This window comes from Castor canadensis, chromosome 13 (assembly GCF_047511655.1).
Source record: "Castor canadensis chromosome 13, mCasCan1.hap1v2, whole genome shotgun sequence".
In the NCBI taxonomy this organism is placed as follows: Eukaryota; Metazoa; Chordata; class Mammalia; order Rodentia; family Castoridae; genus Castor; species Castor canadensis.
In genome coordinates this window covers 21,344,528-21,366,885 of record NC_133398.1, presented here as the reverse complement: position 1 = coordinate 21,366,885, position 22,358 = coordinate 21,344,528, and the positions used below count along the sequence as shown (strand labels likewise).

Below are 22,358 nucleotides of genomic sequence, written 5' to 3'. Positions count from 1 at the left end.
CAGAAACTTTGTTCCCAATAGGTGCAAAGTGCCTAGTGTGGGCTTTTCTCTCCTAGACCACATTCAGACAGCTCAATTCTATATCTGCCAGGTCTTACCCTCAGCGTTATACTCAGCTTCCTGCATCCAAAGTGGTCCCCTTCAGTACAGGGCTCTCCAGTGGTCCCTGGCAGAGGTGTGAGGAAGGCCACTGTCACCTTCAGCACATCTCTCCTTGTGGACCTTCCTTTGTCCTGGTTTCTGTGTTCTAGATCTTTCTGGGAGTGAACACGCCTTGCAGGGAGCATCTTCATGCTTGATCTTATGCTTGATCTTGCTCCTGCAGGTCTGCAGCAGCTCAGGACACTCAGTCCTGTCTGCATCCTGTGGCTTGAGCACAAGGTTGCTCATTTTTCCCTATCTGGATGGAGTGGCTGAGCCAGGACAGTGCCCTGTCTAGAAGGGATGCTTGGACTCAGACTTCTCCAGCTAGGAAGAGGATCAGGCATGCCCAGGTTCAGTATTCAGGTAAATCTATCTGGCAATGGGTTGGGGCCAGGAGAATGGGCTTCCTGTGCTAAGGGCGGTGTTCATGGTGCAGGGGTGGGGATAGGGGGAAGAGCAGGACAGGGCTTCACAAAGTGCCAGGATTCAAATAATTCACCAGACTTTGTGTCTCATCTGCACTTGATCCCTAGTTTGCTGCCTTAAGGGCTCCTTCTTCAATCTCTGCTTCCCAATGGTGGCTAGAGGAAACTGTGGCATCTAGTTTCCTTACCTGCCTCATAGAAGGCAGACTTCCTACCTCCATTTATTGGCCATGGGGCAGGTGTGGTGACCAAGAAAGAACAAAGGGCCATGGTCTTTGGGGAAGACAGGCCTGGGTTCAAATTTCAGTTCTGCCTGTTCCTAGAGCTGCAAACCTTGGATAGTCACCTGCCCTCTCTGCTTGAGGTTCAGATTTCTCCTGGTAAACTGGAGCTGGGCTCACTGTGAGGACTGAAATGGTGTGTGTGGATTGCTCAGTTTAGCTCCTGGCATCTGGTGCTCAATGTATATAACTCTTCTCTCTCACATCCCCAAATCTGGTCTTGAGTGGATCACTGAACCACAAATACCCACTTGGCAAAGAAGTTAGGGGACCAGGGACAAATAGCAACACTTCCCATTTTTAGATTTAGGAGACCAGCAACTTTCCCTCCCACAGTGGTAGCAGTCAGAGATTTGCAGAGCAGATGTCTTGGTGTGAAACCACTCCCTGGAGGTGTCTCCTGAATGTTTGCCGACAAATCCAGGCAAGGGCTGACCTTCCTCTAGTTCTGTCTCCCTGCACCAGGCTGGAGAGATTCAGAGTGCCTGGGGTGTCCTCAGATGGTGGGGGCCTGCCCTGCTGAGTGATGGCACCAGGCTGCAGATGGGAGCCCATGAGGCTGGCTAAAGCAAGCTGCTTCCATCTGGACCTGTGCCAGGCTGCTCTCATTCCAGGAGGAGGCTCAAGAGAGCAATCCAGGCTGACAGGGAAGGGGCTGCAGCCTGGTGGGGGAAGTGGCCTGTGCAAGTGCGGAGACTAGCTCCCAAACCCCACTGCACTGGGCCAGAAAGGTGTCCCTTTGCCCTTGCTCGGGTCTGGTGATTACAGGTTTGAGCTTCAAAGCTGGTTACAAACCCGGCTAATTGCAGCCTGGGGGAGCAGGGCGAGCAGTTCAAGCCCGCCCAGGCCGCGGGCCCTCTGTAAGGCTGCCACTTCCAGCCTGAAGCACGGCGCTGGAGCCAGGGTTTGCGGCGCCGCCACACCGTCCCCTCTGGCGGCGGGTGGCGGTCCTCGCAGCTCCGCGCGTCCACGCCTCCCCTGCTCTGGCCCGCGTCTGCCCCGTCAGGTGGAAATCTCCCCATTCAAACCAGCGCGGGCCAATCAGAGCCCGGCGCGCCCGGCCGTTCCAACGCGCGGGGCGGCGCGGTCCCCCGCTCCCGCCCGCTCCCGCCACCGGACGCCCGCGCGGGGGGCGCGTGATCCTGCTGCCCGGGTTACGGACAGCAACACCGCCCGGGCCTCGGGTTACCGCGCTCCTGCCCTGCCCGCAGCCGGGACGCCATGGAGCGATCCCTGCACCGGGTCTCCCTCGGCAGCCGGCGCGCCCACCCCGACCTGTCCTTCTACCTCAGCACCTATGGTAAGTGCCTGTGGGCCAGGCTGCACCGGCTGCTTCCCCTGCTCTCCACGCGCAGAAGAGCCAGCCCCCAAGGTGACAGCGGCAGGGAGCAGGCGCTTTTCCTGTTTGGGGCACTTCTCTGACCCCTTCCTCCTGTGATCGCCCAAGGACCCTGCCCAGGCCCAGGCGAGCAAACTGCTGGACACCACCTGCTGCCCCGCTCTGCTGCCAGCTGCACTTGGTTCTGCCTCACTTGGCTGGAATAATCACGCCCCAGTTAATCTTTCCGAGACCCGGGTTGTCACCACGGAGTTTCCCATTAGCCAGCAGCTCTGGGTAAATCAAGGTCTAGTTACTTCCTCTGGAGAACTCATTCACTCGCTTTTCTTTGGCTGAACAACCTGGCAGGTGCAGACTCAGCCAAGGTGGCCTGGAGGCTGTCGCCTGAATTCTTCATTGGGAATCCGACCCATAGTGGAGATGGGAGGATTCTATCCTTCAAAACGCACCTTAGGGGGTCTCAGAGCTGTCCTCAGGCTTGAGCTAAACAGCAAGGGGCAGGGGGTCCTACTCCAAGCCCCCAGGTTGCAGACTGAGTTCCCCTAAATATCAGCTTGGCATGTGCCTCGAAGGCCTGGGCAAAGCTGACTCCAGGTAGCCATGGTAGAGATAACAACTCTTCTCTGGAGAACAGACCTGCACACTATTCATCTTCTCCCTGGCCCTGCAGCTCCCTGCAGGAAAGAGGTTATTCCTCCTCTGTGAAGGCTTGCCCCGCCCCCAAGAGAAGATCTCCCAAGAGCCAGTGTCAGGTTGGCACCTGAGCTCAATCAAGCCTTCTGGAGAAGACCTGCCAGCAGCGTTTTGTTTTAACTTGCATCCAAATTCCTTATGAAGGATGGGGCAGTTTCAGAAACATAAGTGATTGTTGCTCAGATTTCCAAGGCAGAGCACCCAAGGAGTGAGGCTGTCGCTGGAGTTCTTGGCTCCCCTGCTCTCCAGCTTGCTCCTACCCAACATGTTAGGCTGTTTTCTCTAGGGGCAGAGAGAGTGATGGAAAAGTAGTGGTTGGCTTCTAGAGGTGGCTGTTGCCTGGCATACTGGAATTACTCACTCATAGGGTGAAAGAGAGCAATTCACAAGCCACCTCTGGTTGAGTGTGCTCCAGGTGCCAGGCCTTGTGCCAAGTGTGCTACCTGCATTGTCTCATTTAATGCTCCCAATCCTACCGGGCAATCACGACAACTCCAGTGAGATGCAGGGCTCTGTGAGACAAGGGAGGTTCCAGGGGTTGGGTGGTCAGGAAAGTGTCAGGGAGGGTGAGGCCCTGTTACCCTAGCCATGTCCTGATTTAAAAAGTAAATTACTTAAATTTCCCCCTTCCTTTATTATTATTTTTGTTTATACTTTTCTAGGTCTCTCTCTCCCCTCCCTCCTTCCTCTCCTCTAATTTTAACAAAACTGAGATAGAGGGCTGGGGTGTGGCTCAAGTGGTAGAGTGCCTGCCTATCAAGTGCAAAGTGCTGAGTTCAAACCCCAATACCACTCCACTCCACTCCACACTTTCAAACACTCCCACACCAACATACTCACAACATGTACACACATATACATACACACACTGACTCACAAACACACTCACACCCATAAACATGCACATATATACACACTCACACACTCAAACCTACAGCAACACACAGCTACATGCACACTCTCACTCCTGCACACAATCACAAATTCACAGACTTACACATGTACACAAACACACGTGCACACACACTCATACACACAAACACACACACACATACATATACACCAACGATAACACACACATGTGAACACACATGCTAACACAAACACATAGCCCTAGGCTCACATTCTCATACTCACCCAAAATTACCCTCACACATACACACATGCATACTCACACATATGAGAATGCACACGATCCGACACACTAGCATACAGATACCCACACCCACTCCATCTCATACTCATCCACATAACCCCAGTACATAATTCTCACACCTGAACACACTAACACACTCTCACACACTCATTCCCACACCTGAACACAAATGCTCACACACAAACACTCACATCCTGTACATGAATACACACACAATGACTCACTCACCAACATACTCCCCCACACACTCACAAGATGTACACACATTTACACTCACACACTAACTCACCAACACACTCACAAACATAAACACTCACCTATATACACACTCACACAGTCAACACAAACTCACACCCACATGCACACTTTCACGCCTGCTCATACATGCATAGTCACAAATACGTGAATACACACACAAGCCGACACAATAACCTACAAATACACACTGTCACTCAATCTCATACTCATCCACATAACCCCACTATATAACTCACACACCTCAACACACTAACACACACTCTCACACACTCAGACAGAACACAGAAAAACACACTTTCACACATATTCCCATACACATGCACACTCTCTCCCACACAGACACACACCCTACAAAAACAAACCGTTGAGATAGAACTGTGTGCCTAGTTTTGTAACCCATTCTTTTTCCTTACTGGTCTGATGTGTGAGTTTCCTTGCATCAGTTCATATTCTTTTATTGAATTAATCTCCCTTCCAGATGTGGGAGGTTGGGAAAGGTCCAGTGTATGAGTACTCCAGCTTAGCCCTGGCCTCAGGGTTGGATCTGATGGGTGTCAGTGAAGGTGCTGCTTGAATGAGTGGTTATGATCTGAGTTCAGGAGGCAGGATGGCGCTGGGCAAGAGTGGGAACCTCCTGCTCCTCTTTATGCAATTTCCTCTCAAGTCTTTCTGAGGACACAAATTAGGACATTTTAAAATTTCTCTTCTGTTTCCTGGGTGCCTTTCTTATGGTGACAGGCTGCTGATTTTTCATCATGTGCTAAGTGACCTCTGCTCATCAGGATTCCTGTGAATGGCTACTATGCCTGACCAAGTATCAGAAGCATCTTAGAAGTTTTTTTTGTTTTTTTTTTATTTTTGGTGATGCCAACGATTGAACCTAGGGCCTCACATGTGCTAGACAGTTCTCTACCATTGAGCTACATCCCTAGCTCCTGAAGTCTGTTTTTTAAAATAATTTTTTATTAGGACATATTCATTATACAGGGGAGATTCATAGTGACAATTCTGATTAGACTTATATTATGCATTAGTTACATTGTCCCCATCGTCTCTCCCCCTCATGGAAGTCTGTTAAAACACACAGGTTCCTGGTATCTTCTGCCAGAGGTTCTGTCTCATAGGTCTGGGTGGACCCTAAGAATCTATAATTATAATTAGCCATAGAAGTAATTTAACCATCAGCCAGGTTGGCAAGCTACGGATTTAGACCTAGGTTTGGTAAACAACATGGACTCCCTTTAGCATGAACGTCTCTGCTAAGTCTTCGTAGTTCCCTAGCCTTTCTGCAGCGTGGCAGGCGGCCCGGCCTTCAGCAGGGACCATTGCCTTGGAAGAACCTGGTGAAGGGTTGCCTAGGTCAGTTTCCTGACCACAGCATTTAAAGGGGGCACGAGTGCCTCTGGAAATGTAAAGAGAATTTCCTCCATGGAGAGTGCTGTATGGTTATATGGCTTGTGTGAGGGCGTGAGCACAGCCCCATGTCCCCCACAGGGGTGTGTTCAAGTAACATTCAGTCTGAAGGTCTGAAGACCGGCTGACTGCAGAGGTGGGGGCTGAGGTGAGGACCCACCTACTGACAGGGGTTCTTCTTTATTGTAGTAAGTTGTGTGATTTGAAAAGACCATTACAGTATACGTCGTATTTTTCCCAGGATTAGATCGTGCATTTTAATTTTGGATATTTGTTAGATTTTGGGGTAAAAGCTTTGTGGAGTATTTAAAGTATACAATTGTGGAGTAAAGAACATATACAATTCAGTTATTTTTAGTATATTCTTAGGGTTGTATAGATATTACCATGATCAATTTTATCACGTCAGGAAGAAACACTGCACTCGTTAGCTTACTCTTCCCAGCTCCCAGTCCTCCCTTGCTCCCAGCTCCAAATAACCACCAATCTTTCTGCCTATGTAGATTTTCCTATTTTGGGTATTTCATCTAGATAAAATCATTTGTGCTTTTCTGTGACTGGCTTCTGTCATTTACTAAAATGTTTTCAAGCTTTACTCATGTTGTAGCATCTATCAATACTCCACTCATTTCTGTGACTAAATAGTATATCCTTTGTATGGATATACCACATTTGGTTTATCTCTTCGTCTGTTGGTGCCTTCTACCTTTTGGCTTTTCTAAATAATGTCGCCATGAACATTTGTGTACAAGTTTTTTTGTGGACCTATCCTATCTTCTTCTTGGTATGTATACATCTAGGAGTAGAATTTCTGGGTCAGGTGACAACTCTATGTTTAGCCAGTTGAGGAACTTCCAGACTTCTCCACAGTGTCAGCACCATTTATCCGTTCTATCCGGGTGTGTGCACTGTGACTTCCCCATCTCATCATCACCAACTCTCACCACCTAACTTTTCCTTTAGCCATGCTGCCTAGGTGAAGTGGTGTCTCACCATGGTTCTGCATTCCCTGATGACCAGCAACGTGGAGCATTTTAATATGCTTATTGATACTTTGTACAGTTTTTGGAGAAAATTTTATTTAGAATCTTTGCTCACTTTTAAATTTGGCAATTTGTCTTTATATTACTGAGTGATAAAAGTCTTTTGTATGTTCCAGATCTATCCCTTATCGGATATAATTGGAAGATATTTTTTCTCAATCTGTGGGTTTTTGCCACTTCCTTTATGTTTTTTTTCTTATTTTTTAATTTTTTGTAGCACTGGGGTTTGAATGTAGGACCTCACACTTGCTAGGTGCTTTACCCCTTGAGCAATGCCTCCAGGCTTTTTTGCTTTAGTTATTTTTCAGGTTGGGGTTTCAGGTAGCGTTTTGCCTCGGCCAGCCTGGATCCCGATCCTCTTACTCATGCCTCCCGGGTAGTTGGGATGCAATGTGCATGTCACCATGCCCAGCTTTTTTGTTGAGATGGAATGTTGCTAACTTTTTGCCCAGGCTGGCCTTGGACCAAGATGCCTCCTGAGTAACTGGGATTACAGGTGTGAGTCACTGCGCCTGCCTTTTATGGTGTTTATTGAAGCTCAAATAATTTTAATTTTGGATTAAAATTTTTAGTTTATTTTTAGTTTAATTTTTAGTTTGTTTTTTCTTTTGTTGCTTATATGTTTGATGTCATATTCCTGAATCCATAGCCAGATCTAAGGTTATAGGTCTGTTTTCTTCTAAAACTTTTATAGTTTTGACTCTTTTAAGAATTTAAAAAATTATATTATTGTTGTACTGGGGGTACAATGTGACCTTTACAAAATTTCTTACAATATACCATAGCAGTTTTGACTCATATTTAGGTCTTTGATCCATTTGGAGTTAATTTTTATATGTGGAAGGAGGTAAGGGTCCCCTTTCTTCCTTCCTCCCTTCCTTTCTCTCTCTCTCTCTCTTTCTTTCCTCCCTCTCTTCCTCCTCCCTCCCTCTTTCCTTCTTTTTCTTTCTTTAATTCCTTCCTTCCTCCCTCTTCTTTCTTTATTCCTTCTTTTCTTTCTCCCTCCTTCCCTCCCTCTCTCCCTCCCTCCCTTCCTTCCTTCCTTCCTTCCTTCCTCTCTTTCTTTCCAGTGCTGGGGATTGAACCTTGTCTTGTGCATGCTAGGCAAGCTCTCTGTCACTAAGTTAATCCCCATCCCTCCAGTTTTATTCTTCTGTATGTGACCATTCAGGTGTTCTAGCACCATTTATTAAAAAATACTTTTATGTCCCCATTGATGTTCTTGGTACCTTTATCAAAAAGCAATTGACCATAGATACTTGGGTTTATTTCTGGACTCACTTCTTTTCCACTGATCTGTTTGCCTGTCATTATTCCAGAACCACACCGTCTTGATTACTGTTGCTTTGTAGTAAGCTTTAAAATCAGGAAGTAGAAATCTTTGAATTTTGTTATTCTTTTTCCAGATTATTGTGGCTGTTCTGGGTTCTTCCTTGAGTTTCTATATGAATTTTAGCCATATTTTTTATAGAAAATAAAAATACATGTTACAAAAATGTTGGCTATTTATAGAATGAATATTCTATAATATTCATTATATACCAACTTGTTAGCTGGCCCTATAAGCCTAATTATTACCCTCCCTGAGGTCCCTGGTAGCAGGGAAGTGGCAAGTGGTTGGGGAGAGAACAGACTGACTTTTTTCAAGGGTGTCTGGGCCAGGAGATGGTGGGCAGGCTGGACGTGTTCTGAGGGCTGCAGGTAGCTGTAGGCGTGAGTGACACCCGCACCTCTCTTTAGAAATGACTGCCCAGGGAACCGGAAGGTGGAGATTGTAGGCTATGGCTCTCAGTGCAGGCTCTAGAGGAAGGCAGAGTGTAACTGAGGAATGGCATGGATTGGCCAGGCATGCTTTTTCTGTTTCCATGTTTGTTGTAGCAGTTGTTAAGCTGGCCCCCATTCTACCCCTTTTCTGCCTCTTGTTGGGAGCCAGAGATAAATAACCCATTTCCTACCGTGAGAATGAAACTTGGGAACAGATGCCTGTCAGCTGCTGTCCGTGTTGGGCAGTGTGAGGTCAGGCCCTGAGCTGGAGGCCTTCGATGTGTCTGCCAGCTGCCCATTAGCCCTGTGTCCAGCCCTGCTGTTCTGAGCCTGGCAGATTTGCAGGCTTGGCTCGGGAAAGCCATCCATTTCCCAGGAGCTCATGATGTGCTGGTCAGAGCCCTTGGCATTGATTGGCTTTTTTTTGGGAGTCCATCTGCCTGGGAGCTTTCAGAGATTCCTCAGTGTTTCTGCTTGTTGATAGCCCCTTGTCCTCTTTTTCAGTTCTGCTGTGTGCATTCTTGATAAACCTTTTCTATTCTGAAGTATTACACACACACAGAAGCATCCCTGCAATGACATAGTTCAGAGATCTATCACAAAGCACACACATTTGTTACTTTCATCAGAGTCAAATTTGAATGGCACTAATAATTCAGTTCTTCTCTTTATCACTCAGTTCAAAATACTTTCTCATTTTCATGGCTGTTTATTCTTCAATCCATGCATTATCTAGAAGAGTATTTCTTTGTTTCCAAATACTGAGTATTTTCTAGTATTCTTTTTACCCTGTGGTACTGGGGATTGAATTTAGGGTTTTGCACCTGAGCACTCTGCCACTTGAGCTATTCTCCCAGCCTTTTGTTTTCATTTTGTTTGAGCTAAGGCCTCATGGCTACCTTTATTGGGCTGCTCTCAAATTTGAGATCCTCCTGCTTCTTTCTCTTGAGTAGCTGGGATTACAGGTATGCACCACCACAATCAGCCTTTTAGTAATATTTTTACTGTTTATTTTACATTTTGGTCAGAGAACATTCTCTGTATTCTTCCAGGTCTTTGAAATTCATTGAGATTTGCTTGATGAAGAGTTTTTATAGGTGTCAGATAGTTGTTACAACTGTCCTGTGTATACTTGAAAAGAATTCTGCAGCGGTTGGGTACAGTATTCTTTGTATATGTCAAGTATAAGTCAAGCTTGCGAGTTATTTTGTTTCAATAGTCTGTATCCTTGCTGATTTTTTTCCAGTTTGTTCTATCAGTTACTGAGAAAGGTGCATTAAAATTCCTACTGTGGCCAGGCGTGGTGGTACATGCCTGTAATCCCAGCTACTTGGGAGGTGGAGGCAGGAAGATTGAGTTCAAGGCCAGCTCAGGTGTAGTTAGCAAAACCTTTCTCAAAAACAAAATACAAACTAAAGGGCTAGGTCATGGCTCAAGTGGTAGAGCACTTGCCTGGCACGTGGAAGGCACTGGTTTCAGTTGCCAGTACCCCCCCCCCAACATCCTACTGTAATTGTAAACCTGTCTGTTTCTCATTATCTATCTATCTATCTATCTTAGAAGCTATGCTAAGAACATACAAATTTGTAACTGTCTCTGGTGAGTAGAAACTTTTACTGTAAAGTCTTCATCGGTTGTGTAATGTCTCCTTTTTATTTCTAGCAGCGACAAATGCTACATTTCCTGATATGGACATAACTCCCCAGACACACTGGCCTGGCTTTCTCCATCTTTGTCTTTCCCTCCTCCTGAGTCTGTATGTTTTAGGTGTGCTGTGTCTGTTACCAAGGGCAGGCACAGAGGCATTAGCCTCTCCACGCAGACCTGGGATGCTAGCTGCTTCCAAAAAGAGCTTTATTTGCTCCTCAGGTGCATGTGGTCTCTAGCCATCTGGGAATTGCTATGTAACTCAGACTAGGCTTGAACTTGCTATGTAGTCCAGGTCAAACTCGTGACCCTCCTGCCTCAGCCTCCCAAGTGCCGAGATTATAGGTATACACTGTCCACTTGGATCCTAGGATAATCTTAATTCAGTGTCAGGGATTGGGATTATTTGAGTTGAGCTGCAGTCCCTTGAGGAACTGTGTCTTGTTATAGTTCCCCATTCCTAGGAGCAACCCTTACCATCCCAGCACAAAAGGCAGGGCTCACTTCTTGGTGAGCCTTGGTGAGCCTTGGTCCCCAACCCTATTCCTGGAGTCCTGAAAGGTGGGCAGAAACTCTACTTGGCCTCCTGGCCTTCAAGCTCCCCCACACCCCAAATTTGGAGACACCCTAGGAGAAATTTGCCCACTGGACTTGCTTCCAGAGACTCCACCAACCCTGCATTCTGTCTACTGCTTCCTCTCTGTCTTGCTACAGCTCTTCTAGGGGACTTTTAAAATATTCTGTCTAGCTTTTCTAGTTTTCCTCAGTGGGTCTGTCATCCCCCAAATGGGGGTCTCTAACATGTCTTCTAATTTTTATGGTTGTGTCTAATTTGTCCTTTTCCCCTCCCTTCCTCCCTTCCCCTCCCTTCCTTCCTTGATTTCAGTGGGCCTGGTACTTCACACGCACTCCTCCCCCGAGCCCTGTGAGGCCTGCATGTTACCACCGTGTGCAGTGGTGGGGCCAGGATGCACCTCGGCTGTACTGACTCTGAAACCCATGCTTCGGTTGTTCTTCCATGTTTCCTCTCTTTGTTTTCTGTTTTAAACATGTTCTGCTGGAAAATCCTATTTTTTTATTGGCATATGTTGTGTAAAGGGGTTTTGTTGTGATATGTCCATACATGCATCAAATTCATCCCCTCTATGACTCTTTTTTTAAATTTTAAGGGTTTTGTTATTTTTATACATGCCTATAAAGTACTTGGATCATATTCACTGCCACCCCTTGCCCCATCACCCTCTCCTTTCGGCTTCCCCCTCCTGCTGGTTACCCGCCCCCATACTCTCCCTTTTACATTTATATCCTTTGTTGCTGTTGGTTTTAGGTCTGAATTCTGCATGTGACAGAAAACAGGATATTTGTCTTTCTGAGTCTGGCTTGTTTCACTGAACATGATGACTTCCAGTTCCATCCATTTTCCTGCAAATGACATAATTTCATTCTTCTTTATGGCTGGATAATACTCCATTGTGTATATATGCCACATTTTCTTTATCCATTGGTTGCTTGATGGACGCCCAGGCTTACCGTACAGCTTGTCTGTTGTGAATAGCGCTGTTATAAACATGGGCGTTCAGGCACTCTGTGTGTCGTTCTTATGTTCCTTCGGCTGTGCCCAGCAGTGGTGCTGCTGGGTCATACGGCAGTTCTATTTGTGCTTTCTTGAGGAAACTCCACTCTGTTTTCCATAGCGGTTGTACAAATTTACATTCCCACCAACGGTGTGAGGGTTCTTTTTCTCCCATATCCTCACCAGCATTTGTTGTTATTTGTTTCCCTTTTTTTTTCAACACTGGAACTGGAACTCAGGGCTTTGCGCTAGCAAGGCAGGTGCTCTACCGCCTATGCTGTGCCTCCTGCCCTCGTTTGTTTTCTTGATGATTGCCATTTTGACTGGAGTGAGCTGGAACCTCAGTGTCGTTTTGATTTGCATTTCCTCTATGACTAAGGATGTCGAACATTTCTTTGTGTATTTATTGGCCATTTGTTCTCATTTTGAGGAATTTCTGTTTATTCATTTGCCCATTTATTAATTGGATTATTTGTTCTTTTGGTATTTAGTTTTTTGAGTTCTTTAAACATTCTGGATATTAATCTTTTGTCTAGTGAATAGTTGGCAAAGATATTTTTTCCCATTCTGTAGGTTGTTTCTTCATTTTGTTAATTGTTTCCTTTGCTGTGCAGAAGCTTTTTAATTTGACGCAGTCCCGTTTATCAATTCTTGCTGTCATTCCCTGAGCTATTGGAGTCCTATTCCGAAAATATTTCCTGTACCTGTGTCTTTAGGTGTTTCCTGCAGGAGTTTCATTGTTTCAGGTCTCACATTGAGGTCTTTAATCTACTTTGAATTCATTTTGTACCGGGGAGACAGGGAATCTAGCTTCAATCTGGCTATTCAGGTTTTACAGCACCGTTTGTTGAAGACACTGCCTTTTCCCCAGTCTGTGTGTTTGGTGCCTTTGTTGAAAATCAGGTGGCTGTATCTGTGCGAGTTTATTTTTGTGTCTCCGTTCTATTTCATTGGTCTGGGTGGCTCTTTTTGTGCCTATGCTCTGTAGTTTTGCTGTCAGTTGTTATGACATCTGCAGCATTGCTCTTTTGCTCAGGATTACTTTGGCTATTTGGAATCTTTTATGTTTCCAGATGAATTTTGGTTCGATTTTTCTATTTCTGGGAAGAATGACATTGGAATTTTGGTGGGGATTGCATTGAATGTTAGATAATATTTTCACAATCTTAATTCTGCTGATCTGCGGACAGGAAGGACTTTCCATCTTCTATTGTCTTCAGTTTCTTTCTTCAGTGTTTTATAGTGGAAAATCTTAGTTGGTAGTTAAAAAAAATAACACAGTGTAAAACATAATGAAAATAAATTATGGCTTCTGTTTGACTCAAGGCTATTGGCAGGTACATACAGATGTTCACCATTATAAAGTAACACATTTAACTGGGGGGAAGTTATGAGATAGATAAAGAAGTTGAGTAGTTGACAAAATGGATAATTTTGGACTTAAAACTGTGAGTCATATATGTGATTTAGGAAATCATAATAGAATGTAAAGAAAATCACAAAGGGCAGAATGAAGTGAATTTTCTACACACAGTAGCATTGAATACAAATGTACATAAGAGAAAACCATCTGCTCTGCAGGTGAAGCATTGCTTGAATGCCTTGGGCTGGCCTTTGGTTAATATGGGACAATTCTACATTTGCAGTGTAGTAGCAATAGGTAAGGTTTGAATCTATCACCTTTCTTTATTAAGAAAACCAAAGACCTCAAAAACAGAGGTCTTTGTTACTTAGTCATTATATTCTAGTGTATCTTAATACTGTGTTTTGTCATTTCAATTTTTAAACTTGAAATCAGGTTTAAGTGCTCTAACTGTGGAGGCAATTTGTCCCAATATTCATTGTCTCAATAGACCAAACACTTATCACACTGTGTCTGTGAGTCAGGGGTTTGGGAGAAGCTTAGAGTCACGGCTTTTGCCCAGGGTTTCTCACGGGCATTACAGCAAGATGCTAGCCAAGGCCTCTGTTGTCTGAAGGCATTACTGGGGCTGGGGGTCCTTTCCAAGATGGCTTGTTCATATGACTCCCGACAGGAGGCCTCAGCAGCTTGCTGCATATTGTTAGAAGGCTTCTGTTTCTCATCACGCTGGCCTCTTCAGAGGGCTGCTTGAATGTCCTCATGACATGACAGGCAGCTTCCCTCTGAGCAAGTGATGCCACCACGAAAGCAAGAAAGAGCCCCTGTAAAAAGACAACCCAATTAAAAAGGGACAAAGGATTTGAGCAGACATCTTCCAAAGATTTCCTAATTGCCAGTAGAACAAGAAAAGGTGGTCAATGTCAGCCATCAGGGAGATGCCAACAAAACCAGGAGAGGCTAGAGTGGCCATAAGTAAGAAGACAGAAGAAGAAGAAGACAGACGATAACAAGTGTTGGCAATGATAAGGAGAAATTGAATTACTTGTACATGGCTGCAGGAATGTAAAATGGTGCTGCCACTTGGAAAATGAATCTGGCAGTTGTTAAAAAAGTTAGAGTCAGAGATAGGAGGATTATAGTTTGAGGCTAGCCCAGGCAAAAGTTAGTGAAACCCTGTCTCAGAAACAAGCCAGGCATGGTAGTGCATGCCTGTAATCCCAGCTTCTTGGGAGGTTGAGGCAGGAGGATCACAGTCCAAGGCTGGCCTAGGCAAAATGTCAGACTCTATCTAAAAAACAAACTAAAAGTAAAAGGGCTGTAGGTGTGACTCAAGTGATAGAGTGCTTGCCTAGCAAGTGGGAGGCCATGAGTTCAATCCCCAGTGCAGCAAAAAGAAATACACAAACAAAAGTTAAATATAGAGTTACCACTTGACCTAGAAATTCTATTGCTGGATATATATCTAAGAGGTGAGAAAATTTAGGCACAAAGTACAGCTGGTACATAAATTCTCAGAGCTGCATTATTTACAGTAGCCCTAAAATGGAAAGAACCCAATTATACATCACCAGGTACAAGGCTAAAGAAAGTGTGTGCAGCCATCATACAATGGAGTATTACTTGGCTGTAAAAAGGCAGTGTTTTTATTTACTGCAACATGGGTAAACCTTGTAAATGCTATGCCAAGTGAAAAGAAGCCAGTTACAAAAGCTGGTACGTTGTATGATTCCATTTACGTGAGATGTCCAGAAGAGGTGACTCCATAGAGAGAAAAAGGGATTAGTGGTTGGCAGTGTCTGGAGGGAGAAGGGAATTGGGAGTGACTGCTAGTGAGTGTGGGGTATCTCTCAGGGGGGGATGAAATGCTCTAAAATTAGGTAATAGAGATTGATTGTACAATCCTGTGAATACTATCCTGTGAATTACATGCTTTAAGTTGGTGAATTTAAACTAATATAAGCTGTTTGTGTTTTTTTATTAAAGGAACCCTTAATGCCTGTTATATCCAATTTTTGGAAGTTACCCATTGTCATGTCGAACACATTTATCTATTTGTAAGAAGCAAATTATAGTCAGGCGCTGGTGGCTCACGCCTGTAATCCTAGCTACTCAGAAGACAGAGATCAGAAGGCTCATGGTTCAAAGCCAGCTGGGCAAATAGTTCACAAGACCCTATCTTGAAAAAACCCATCACAAAAAAGGGCTGGTGGAGTGGCTCAAGGTGTAGGCCCTGAGTTCAAGCCCCAGTACTGCCAAAAAAAAGAAGCAAGTCGTTAAGTTCAGCCCACCTCGTGGACAATTTTAGACCTGTCACAGGGACAGAGTGGCTAAGACTGCCTGCCCTGGGCCCTACTGGCCGTGTGACCTGGACGGCCTATTTCACTCCAGCCTCTGGTTTCCTTGCTTGTAAGTGAGATTAAAAACTGTGACTATTTTATGGAGTTTGGGGGGGGGGACTAGTATAATAAACAGCACATATGTAGTAAATGTTGTGTCACCTGCCTTTACCCCATCTGATGCCAAGCTCAGTGGCTCTTAACACTGAGATGGACGTGCAGGAGTCTGAGCCCTGCAGGACTGGTAGTAGCTTTGGTGGTGTTATGGTTCAGCCAAGGTCAGATGCCAACTGTGGTAGATTCAGAATTTTAATTTACTGGCTTGCCTGGGAAGGACCTGGAATCCCTTACGAACAATCCACGGGAATCTAATTCATCAAGAGACCTGAATGCTAATTTATTTTATTAGTTTGTGCCAAGTAGACTACAGGAAAAAACAGCTTGGGAAGTCACATCAATATCAGGTTTGCCAGAAAATAGGGTGTCAACCAAAGGGGGTTGAGTGGACCCAACCCAGATTTTATCCCAGCACAGTCATCCGTTCCCTTTGGCTCTTCAGCTCTCACAAGCCAGGAACTGAATGAATCTGAATGGGATTCAGAATTCTCCCTCTTCAACACACCAGACACTGGGATTCTCCACGGTGTGTCCCAAGAACTACATGGCTCCCAACACACTGCAGCCTACCCATCTCTCCCTTCCAGGGCAGAAAGTGGAGCTGGAAAAGGTGTGTCACCCTCTAGCCTGACTTAGGGCTGCCTGTGGATGGAGTGGCTGAGAAGCAGAGATGGTGCTGGTAGCTGAGTGGTGGACAGCATGCAAGGCTTGGGTGTAGACCTGTCCTCCCAAATGGAGGCCGAATCTGTGAATAGCAGTGGCTGGGTCACAAATCCAGCTAGTATGTTAATGCTGCCAGCCCTTTTGTATACTTGTCCTGATCACCCTTCCTATGGCTTTCAACACAGGAGAGTTCTTAAATGGGCAATTGATTTTGGGGTGAATTGGGTTTTAGGATGACTGCTGCTGGAGAGTCCCTCAGATATATTCTCTGCACCCAGGGTGGCATGGGTTCCTATGGGAACGTGTGCCTGCCAACCCTTGAGTACAGCAATGGGCAGCAGCCCATCCCGCTTTGTTTTCTGAGTGTCTCTCTTTCTGCCTGAGTCCTGAGAGCCAATTTTCATCTTTCTGTGGTCCTTCACTAGTATCATCTGCAGACTGAATTTCTTTCTTTCTTTCTTTTTCTTCCTTCCTTCCTTTCTTTCTTCTTTCCTTCCTTCCTTCCTTCCTCCCTTCCTTCCTTTCCTTCCTCTCAATCTCTCTCTTTCCCTCCCTCCCTCCCACCCTCCTTTCCTCTTTTTTTTTTTGACAGTACCAGGGTTTGAGTTCAGGGCCTCACACTTGCAAGGCAAGCACTTTACCACTTTAGTCATGCTGCCAGCCCTTTTTACTTTATTTATTTATTTTTGGCAACTCTAGGGTTTAAACTCAGGGCCACGTGTTTGCTAGGCAGGTGCTCTACCATTTGAGCCACTCAGCGAGCCCTTTTTTTTTGTGATGAGTTTTTTTGAGTTAGGGTCTCTAAAACTATTTGCATGGGGCTGGCTTCGAACCATGATCCTCCTGATCTCTCCCTCCTGGGTAGCTATGATTACAGACGTGAGCCACAGGTACCTGGCTGCTTTGGTTATTTTTAAGATAGAGTCTTGATATATGCTCTTGGCCTGTACTGTGATCCTCCTATTTATGCTTCCCAGCAGAGATGGGATGGCAGTTGTTTGCCACCATGCCCAGCTGTTATTGGTTGAGATAAAATCTCCCTGACTTCTTGCCCTGGCTGGACTTGAACTGTGATCCTTTTGATCTCTTCCTCCAGAGTAGATAGGATTCCAGGCTTGAGCCATTGCACCGGGCCAGATTGAATTTTTTTTTCTTTTTTGGCAGTACTGGAGTTTGAACTCAGGGCCTCACACTTGCTAGGCAGGTGCTCTACTGCTTGATTCTCTCTCTGCCAGCAGATTGAATTCTTTTTAGCTGACCCCCATACCCTTTGCATGATGCCTGATGAGTCTGTACCCTTTAGTCCTGTGCCCAGCATTTCTCTGCCCTATGGGGTCTTGTCTGTTCTTGATTTGGCTCTGGGTTTCTGCTTCCTGGTACATTCTTGTAGCCTCTCTGTACAACCATCACAACAACCCTTTGCAGATGGAGTTGGTGACCAATTACAATCTCAGAGAGCTGTCCTCTCCAGGCCCTTACACACCCCCAGGGAGGATAGCTTCAGGCACTTTAGTTGGGACACCCCTGAGCACCCTCATAAGACACCCCGAAGTGTGGGGAAGGAGTAGGACTATTGAAAAGGCCAGAGATACAGGTGTTACATCTTGCTGTGGTTTTGCTCAGACCAGCTGAAGACTCCAGGGATTTAACCTGACTTCTCAATGGTTCATTTCTTTAGACTTGCAGATGTTTCTTGAAGCCTGCCATCTCTGGCTGCCTCTTGGCTTCTTGTGAAAAGCTATGGCACCTTGTCCTGTGCCTGATTGCTCTCTCTTCTCCAGAACCTAAGCGTTATATTGGCAATGAGGAAGGACCCATTAGAGGGCTGTGGTTCTAGAAAACTGGTATCCAGGAAAGAGGGTTTGAGTCTGGCAGAATTCTGGCCTCTGGGCCTAGCTGTGGGACTACTATGGACATTGTGGGCCCAGAGTGAGTCATCTTGCATCTCAGGAATGACTGTTCTGCCTACCAATGAAGAGCATGGGTAAGATGCCTTAAGGAGCCTTTAGTATAAGACATTTGATGGAGGGGACTGATCGGGAAGATGGGACAGGCGTGGTCCTGGGAGATCTCATTCTTCATCTTGCCCTCATCTGTTGGCCTAGGGCAGCTGACCAGAGAGCCTGAAACTTGGTCTGCTGTATTTGGTCTTTACTATAATGGGGTTCCCAGGCTCTTCCTGAGGTGACTCTACTTGGTAGGGCCTGCAAGGGGAACTGAGGGGAGCTTGCAGACTTATATGAACTCCAAGTCTGTCTTCGCCCTAGTCTGTCCTCCACTCTCCCTTCAGCCTTGGACTTGCCCACCTCTCTGTCCGAGCTACTGGGCTGGGAGCCCCCTGAGGGCAGGCCCCTGAGTGCTCAGATCTGCCCTCCCTCACTCAGGACCACCTACAGGTACCCTGGAAATGTTTCCCAAATGGGATTAGTGACCATTTGTGTTGGGAGACTTCTGGGGAAGGCCATTATTAGGTCATAGGTGTTGTACAGTGCATTGTTCCCAGGGGTTTGGAAATCCAGACACATTTGGGCTTTGTACTGGTAGTAGTTTCAGAAAAAATGTTTTGTGTTAAACATAGATGCTGTTGGGTTGATGAGATCCTTTCTGTGACTGCTGGCCTTGTCTGTTTCCAAACCTCCCTCTCCCACCCCACCCCGGAGCACGCACAATTTCCGTAGGAGGTTTCTCAGCTCTAGGGAGCCCTAAAATGACAAGTGCTCAGACGGTGAGATAATAATACTGTGGATTCTCACGGAGCCTTTCATCCAAGGACAGCCTCACCCTCCAGCGTTATCTGATCATAGCATGGGGACTATTGTCACCCCTATCATTAGCTCCACCCCCCCCAGCCATGGACATTGGGCTTCTAAGAGGGAGGGGGGCAGTCAGGGCTGGAACTGGAATGGGCCTCCTGGCTTCTGAGCCTTGCATCTTGGGCAGGAGAGCAGCAGACTCTGATGGGCAGGGTCTGAATTGCTTCTGAGTGTAGCTTACTCCCATAGGGTGAGGATCGAGGCATTGCCAGATCACCACTGTTGGATCATGCAGAATTACGAGACATGGAATTTGGAATTCTTTTTATTCTCCAAACCTTGCCTGCCCTCCCTTCAGCCAGCCTGGTTTCAAGCAACGTGTCCAGAGAAGAACGGTTGGCTTGATGAGGGGATGTCCCACTGTGATGCCATGAGGAATGGCACAAGGACTTTGGGCTTCAGGTCTCGAGAACAGAATCCATGGCTAGCGAACCAGATTCAGTCAATGAATCTCACCAAGAGGCCACTTTTGACTCCGTAGAGGATGGAGCATTGAGCAGTTAGCTATTTCAAAAGACAAAGGACTTTGATCGCAGGAAGTGAGCTGCCCTCACCAGAGGTGCCAGAGCAAGGGAGGTGACTGCTAAGCAGTCCCTAGAGGGAGCAGGTACATGTGCCTGCTTAGGCCCCATCCAGCATGTGTCCCCTGGGTGAATGGAGTTCTTTGACTTCCTGAGGTTCTAGAGAGAGCCTGCTGGACTGAGAGGGAATTTTCTTTTCTATCTTCTCTCCTCTCCTCTCTTCCTTCCCCTTCCTTCCTTCTTTCTTTCGACAGTGTCTTGCCCTGTAGCCCAGGCTTGCCTCAGAATCTAGCTCCTCCCATATTGGCCTCTGGAGTGGCTGGGATTCCAGGCATGTGCTGGAACAGCTTGAGAGAGAATTTTCTATATGTCAGACTGGAAAAGGGGTACGGTCTTCAGTTCTGGAGGAGGCGTTGGGTGTCTACGAAGATGACCTGAAGTATTGTTTTGTTTTTGTCTTATTCAAATAAAACAGGAGGAAAAAACCTCATCTATCCCCTCACTCTTCACCTTTATCTACCCCTGGTCTATTGGCTTCACATTTTTCCCTTCCCTCTTCCTTTTCTCTTTTTCCCCCTCTCCTTTCCTCTCTTTTTCTCTTTCTTTGTCTCCACTTTCCTTTATTTTTTATTACTTTATTTTCTTTTCTTTGTGATACTAGAGATTGAACCCAGGGTCTTTCAAGTGCTAGGCAAGTGCTTTACCACTGGGCTACACTCCCAGCCCTTGGGTTTTTGAGATAGGGTCTCGCTATGTAGACCTGATTGACCTCAAACTTGTGATTCTTCTGCCTCAGCCTCGTGAGTGTTTAATTATAGAAGTGCTGTCACTCATAGATACATTTATATTGTTCAAATGACAAGAATAGCAATAAATTGAAATTCCTTCCTCTGGTTCCCTGGAGGTGATGACTATTCTTAATCTGGTGTTCTTTGAGAGCACACACACACAGAAACACATACACAGACGCGCACACACACAGACACACACACACACATATACACAGAAACACAGACACAGACGCATACATACAGACACACACACAGACACAGGCACACACATGCTATGTTTTGTTCTGTAATTTGTTCCTTCATAAAACTTCTCAAAAAAGGGCTGGAGGTGTGGCTTAAGTGGTAGAACGCCTGCTTCACAAGCTCAAAGCTGTGAGTTTAAACTCCAGTACCTCAAAAACTAAAACAATCCCCCCCGCAAAAAACTCCAAAGCTTCTCAGCAATATTTCCATGCCAGGCCACATAGAGCCAGCCATACTATTCCTCAACACAGCTATAGATGGTTTATGTTCACTGCTTTTTTTTTTTTTTGAGACAGAGTCTGGTTTTGTAGCTCAGGTTGGCCTTGAACTCACAACCTGCTTTCCACCACTTCCCAGGTGCTGTGATTAGAGGTATGCACTGCCATACCTGACACCACTTTTACACCAATGTATAGACATCTCAGGTGTTTCCATGTTTCCTGATTTTCAGCAGTGGTGTGGTAGTGGCCTTTGTGCACATGTGTGCAATTTGTCTCTGATCGGAACCTTGAATGAAGATTGCTAAGTTAGGTTGGAGGATGTGCACATTTACATTCCAGTAGGTATTGCAGAAGTGCCCCTCCATCGGCCCTCCCCCAGTAGGGTGTGAGAGTGCCTGCATCCCATGCCCTTGCTAATACGCCACCCGTCAGCAGGAGCTCTCTGCATCCAGCCTCCTGGTTGCCTTGTGCAGGAGTGAGCTCCCCGTCAACAGAGCAGTGTAAGCTCAGCTGGAGAACCAAGGCTGGTGGCCCTGCAGAAAGGACTTCTTCTTATATGGAGAAGTGGAACAGGGTGGCTTTTGAGCTCCCTTCCCATCAGAGACCATGGCCATCTTTGAATGGCCTTGCATGAACAAAAAGAGTACGCTTGCCAAACTTGCTTGGTCCCCTCCCCCACCACAGGTGCTAAAGCGAGGTTGTTTCTATCATTTCTATCTTAGGTCAGCTGAAGCTGTCTATTGATGCCCAGGACCGGGTCCTGCTGCTCCACAGTGAGTACGGCTGTGTGCAGGCTCATGGAGGAAGGGGCAGCTGCTCCCTCCTGCCTAGAGCTGGGGCTGGGGACGGTGCTATCACAGCTGTTCTCATACAGCGTCTACCTGCTGTAGACAAAAGCAGGCAATCACTTGGAGCTTTCTCCATAGACCCAGCCCTGATGCTCCTGGAGTCCACACTGTGAGCCTTTGTCCTCTGCAGGCTGGAGCTGTCCCTGGATACCTTGACATTGCCCTTGGGCCTAGTGGAGCATGGCCACAGAAGAACCTCCCTCTCCTTTTTATCCTTCCTTTTCTCAGTTCTTCATCTCTTCGCTCATTGACAGGCAGCACAGTGTCATGGTTCAGATCACTGGCTTTGGAGCCAGATGGCTAGAATCTGAATCCTGGCTCTTACTTGCTTGGTGGCCTTGAGCAAAGCCAGTTTGCTCCCTTTTCAAATGCTGGTGTCAACAGTATCCATCTTGTGGGTTGTTACAAGGGTCAAATGAGTTAATATTGGTGAAGTGCTCAGCATGTATGGTAAATAAAATAGAAAAGCATAAATTCCAAAACTGGTGGTTTGTGTTGGCTGTGTGCTCTGGCTGGGGACACCAAGGAGAAGCACTTAACCTGGCTCTCGAGGTGCTGATGGGATGCCAGCGAGGACTCAGCAGAGGTGGCAATGTCCACATTCCATCCTTAAGGCAGGACAAAGTGGAGCCAGGGTGAAGCGGGGGTGGGGAGGATGGGGGGTGCATTTTATGTAGAGGAAACAGCAAGTGCAAAGTCTCTGGGG

General features: G+C 46.3%; 1 protein-coding gene across 3 annotated transcripts in view; it reads left to right on the top strand.

Moving 5' to 3' along the window:
* Positions 1–404: 404 nt before the first annotated feature.
* The window catches only part of Rgs3 (regulator of G protein signaling 3), a 124,242-nt gene continuing 102,288 nt past the window's right edge, over positions 405–22,358 (top strand). Inside the window, exons 1-2 of one of the 3 annotated variants that reach the window (XM_020160329.2) lie at positions 405–507; positions 21,527–21,577. In XM_020160329.2, the coding sequence (XP_020015918.1) occupies positions 405–507; positions 21,527–21,577 (154 nt within the window). Of the gene's footprint in view, positions 508–1,959; positions 2,151–21,526; positions 21,578–22,358 lie in introns of those variants that run through there. The other 2 variants (XM_020160330.2, XM_074051214.1) reach the window with 2 other exon arrangements.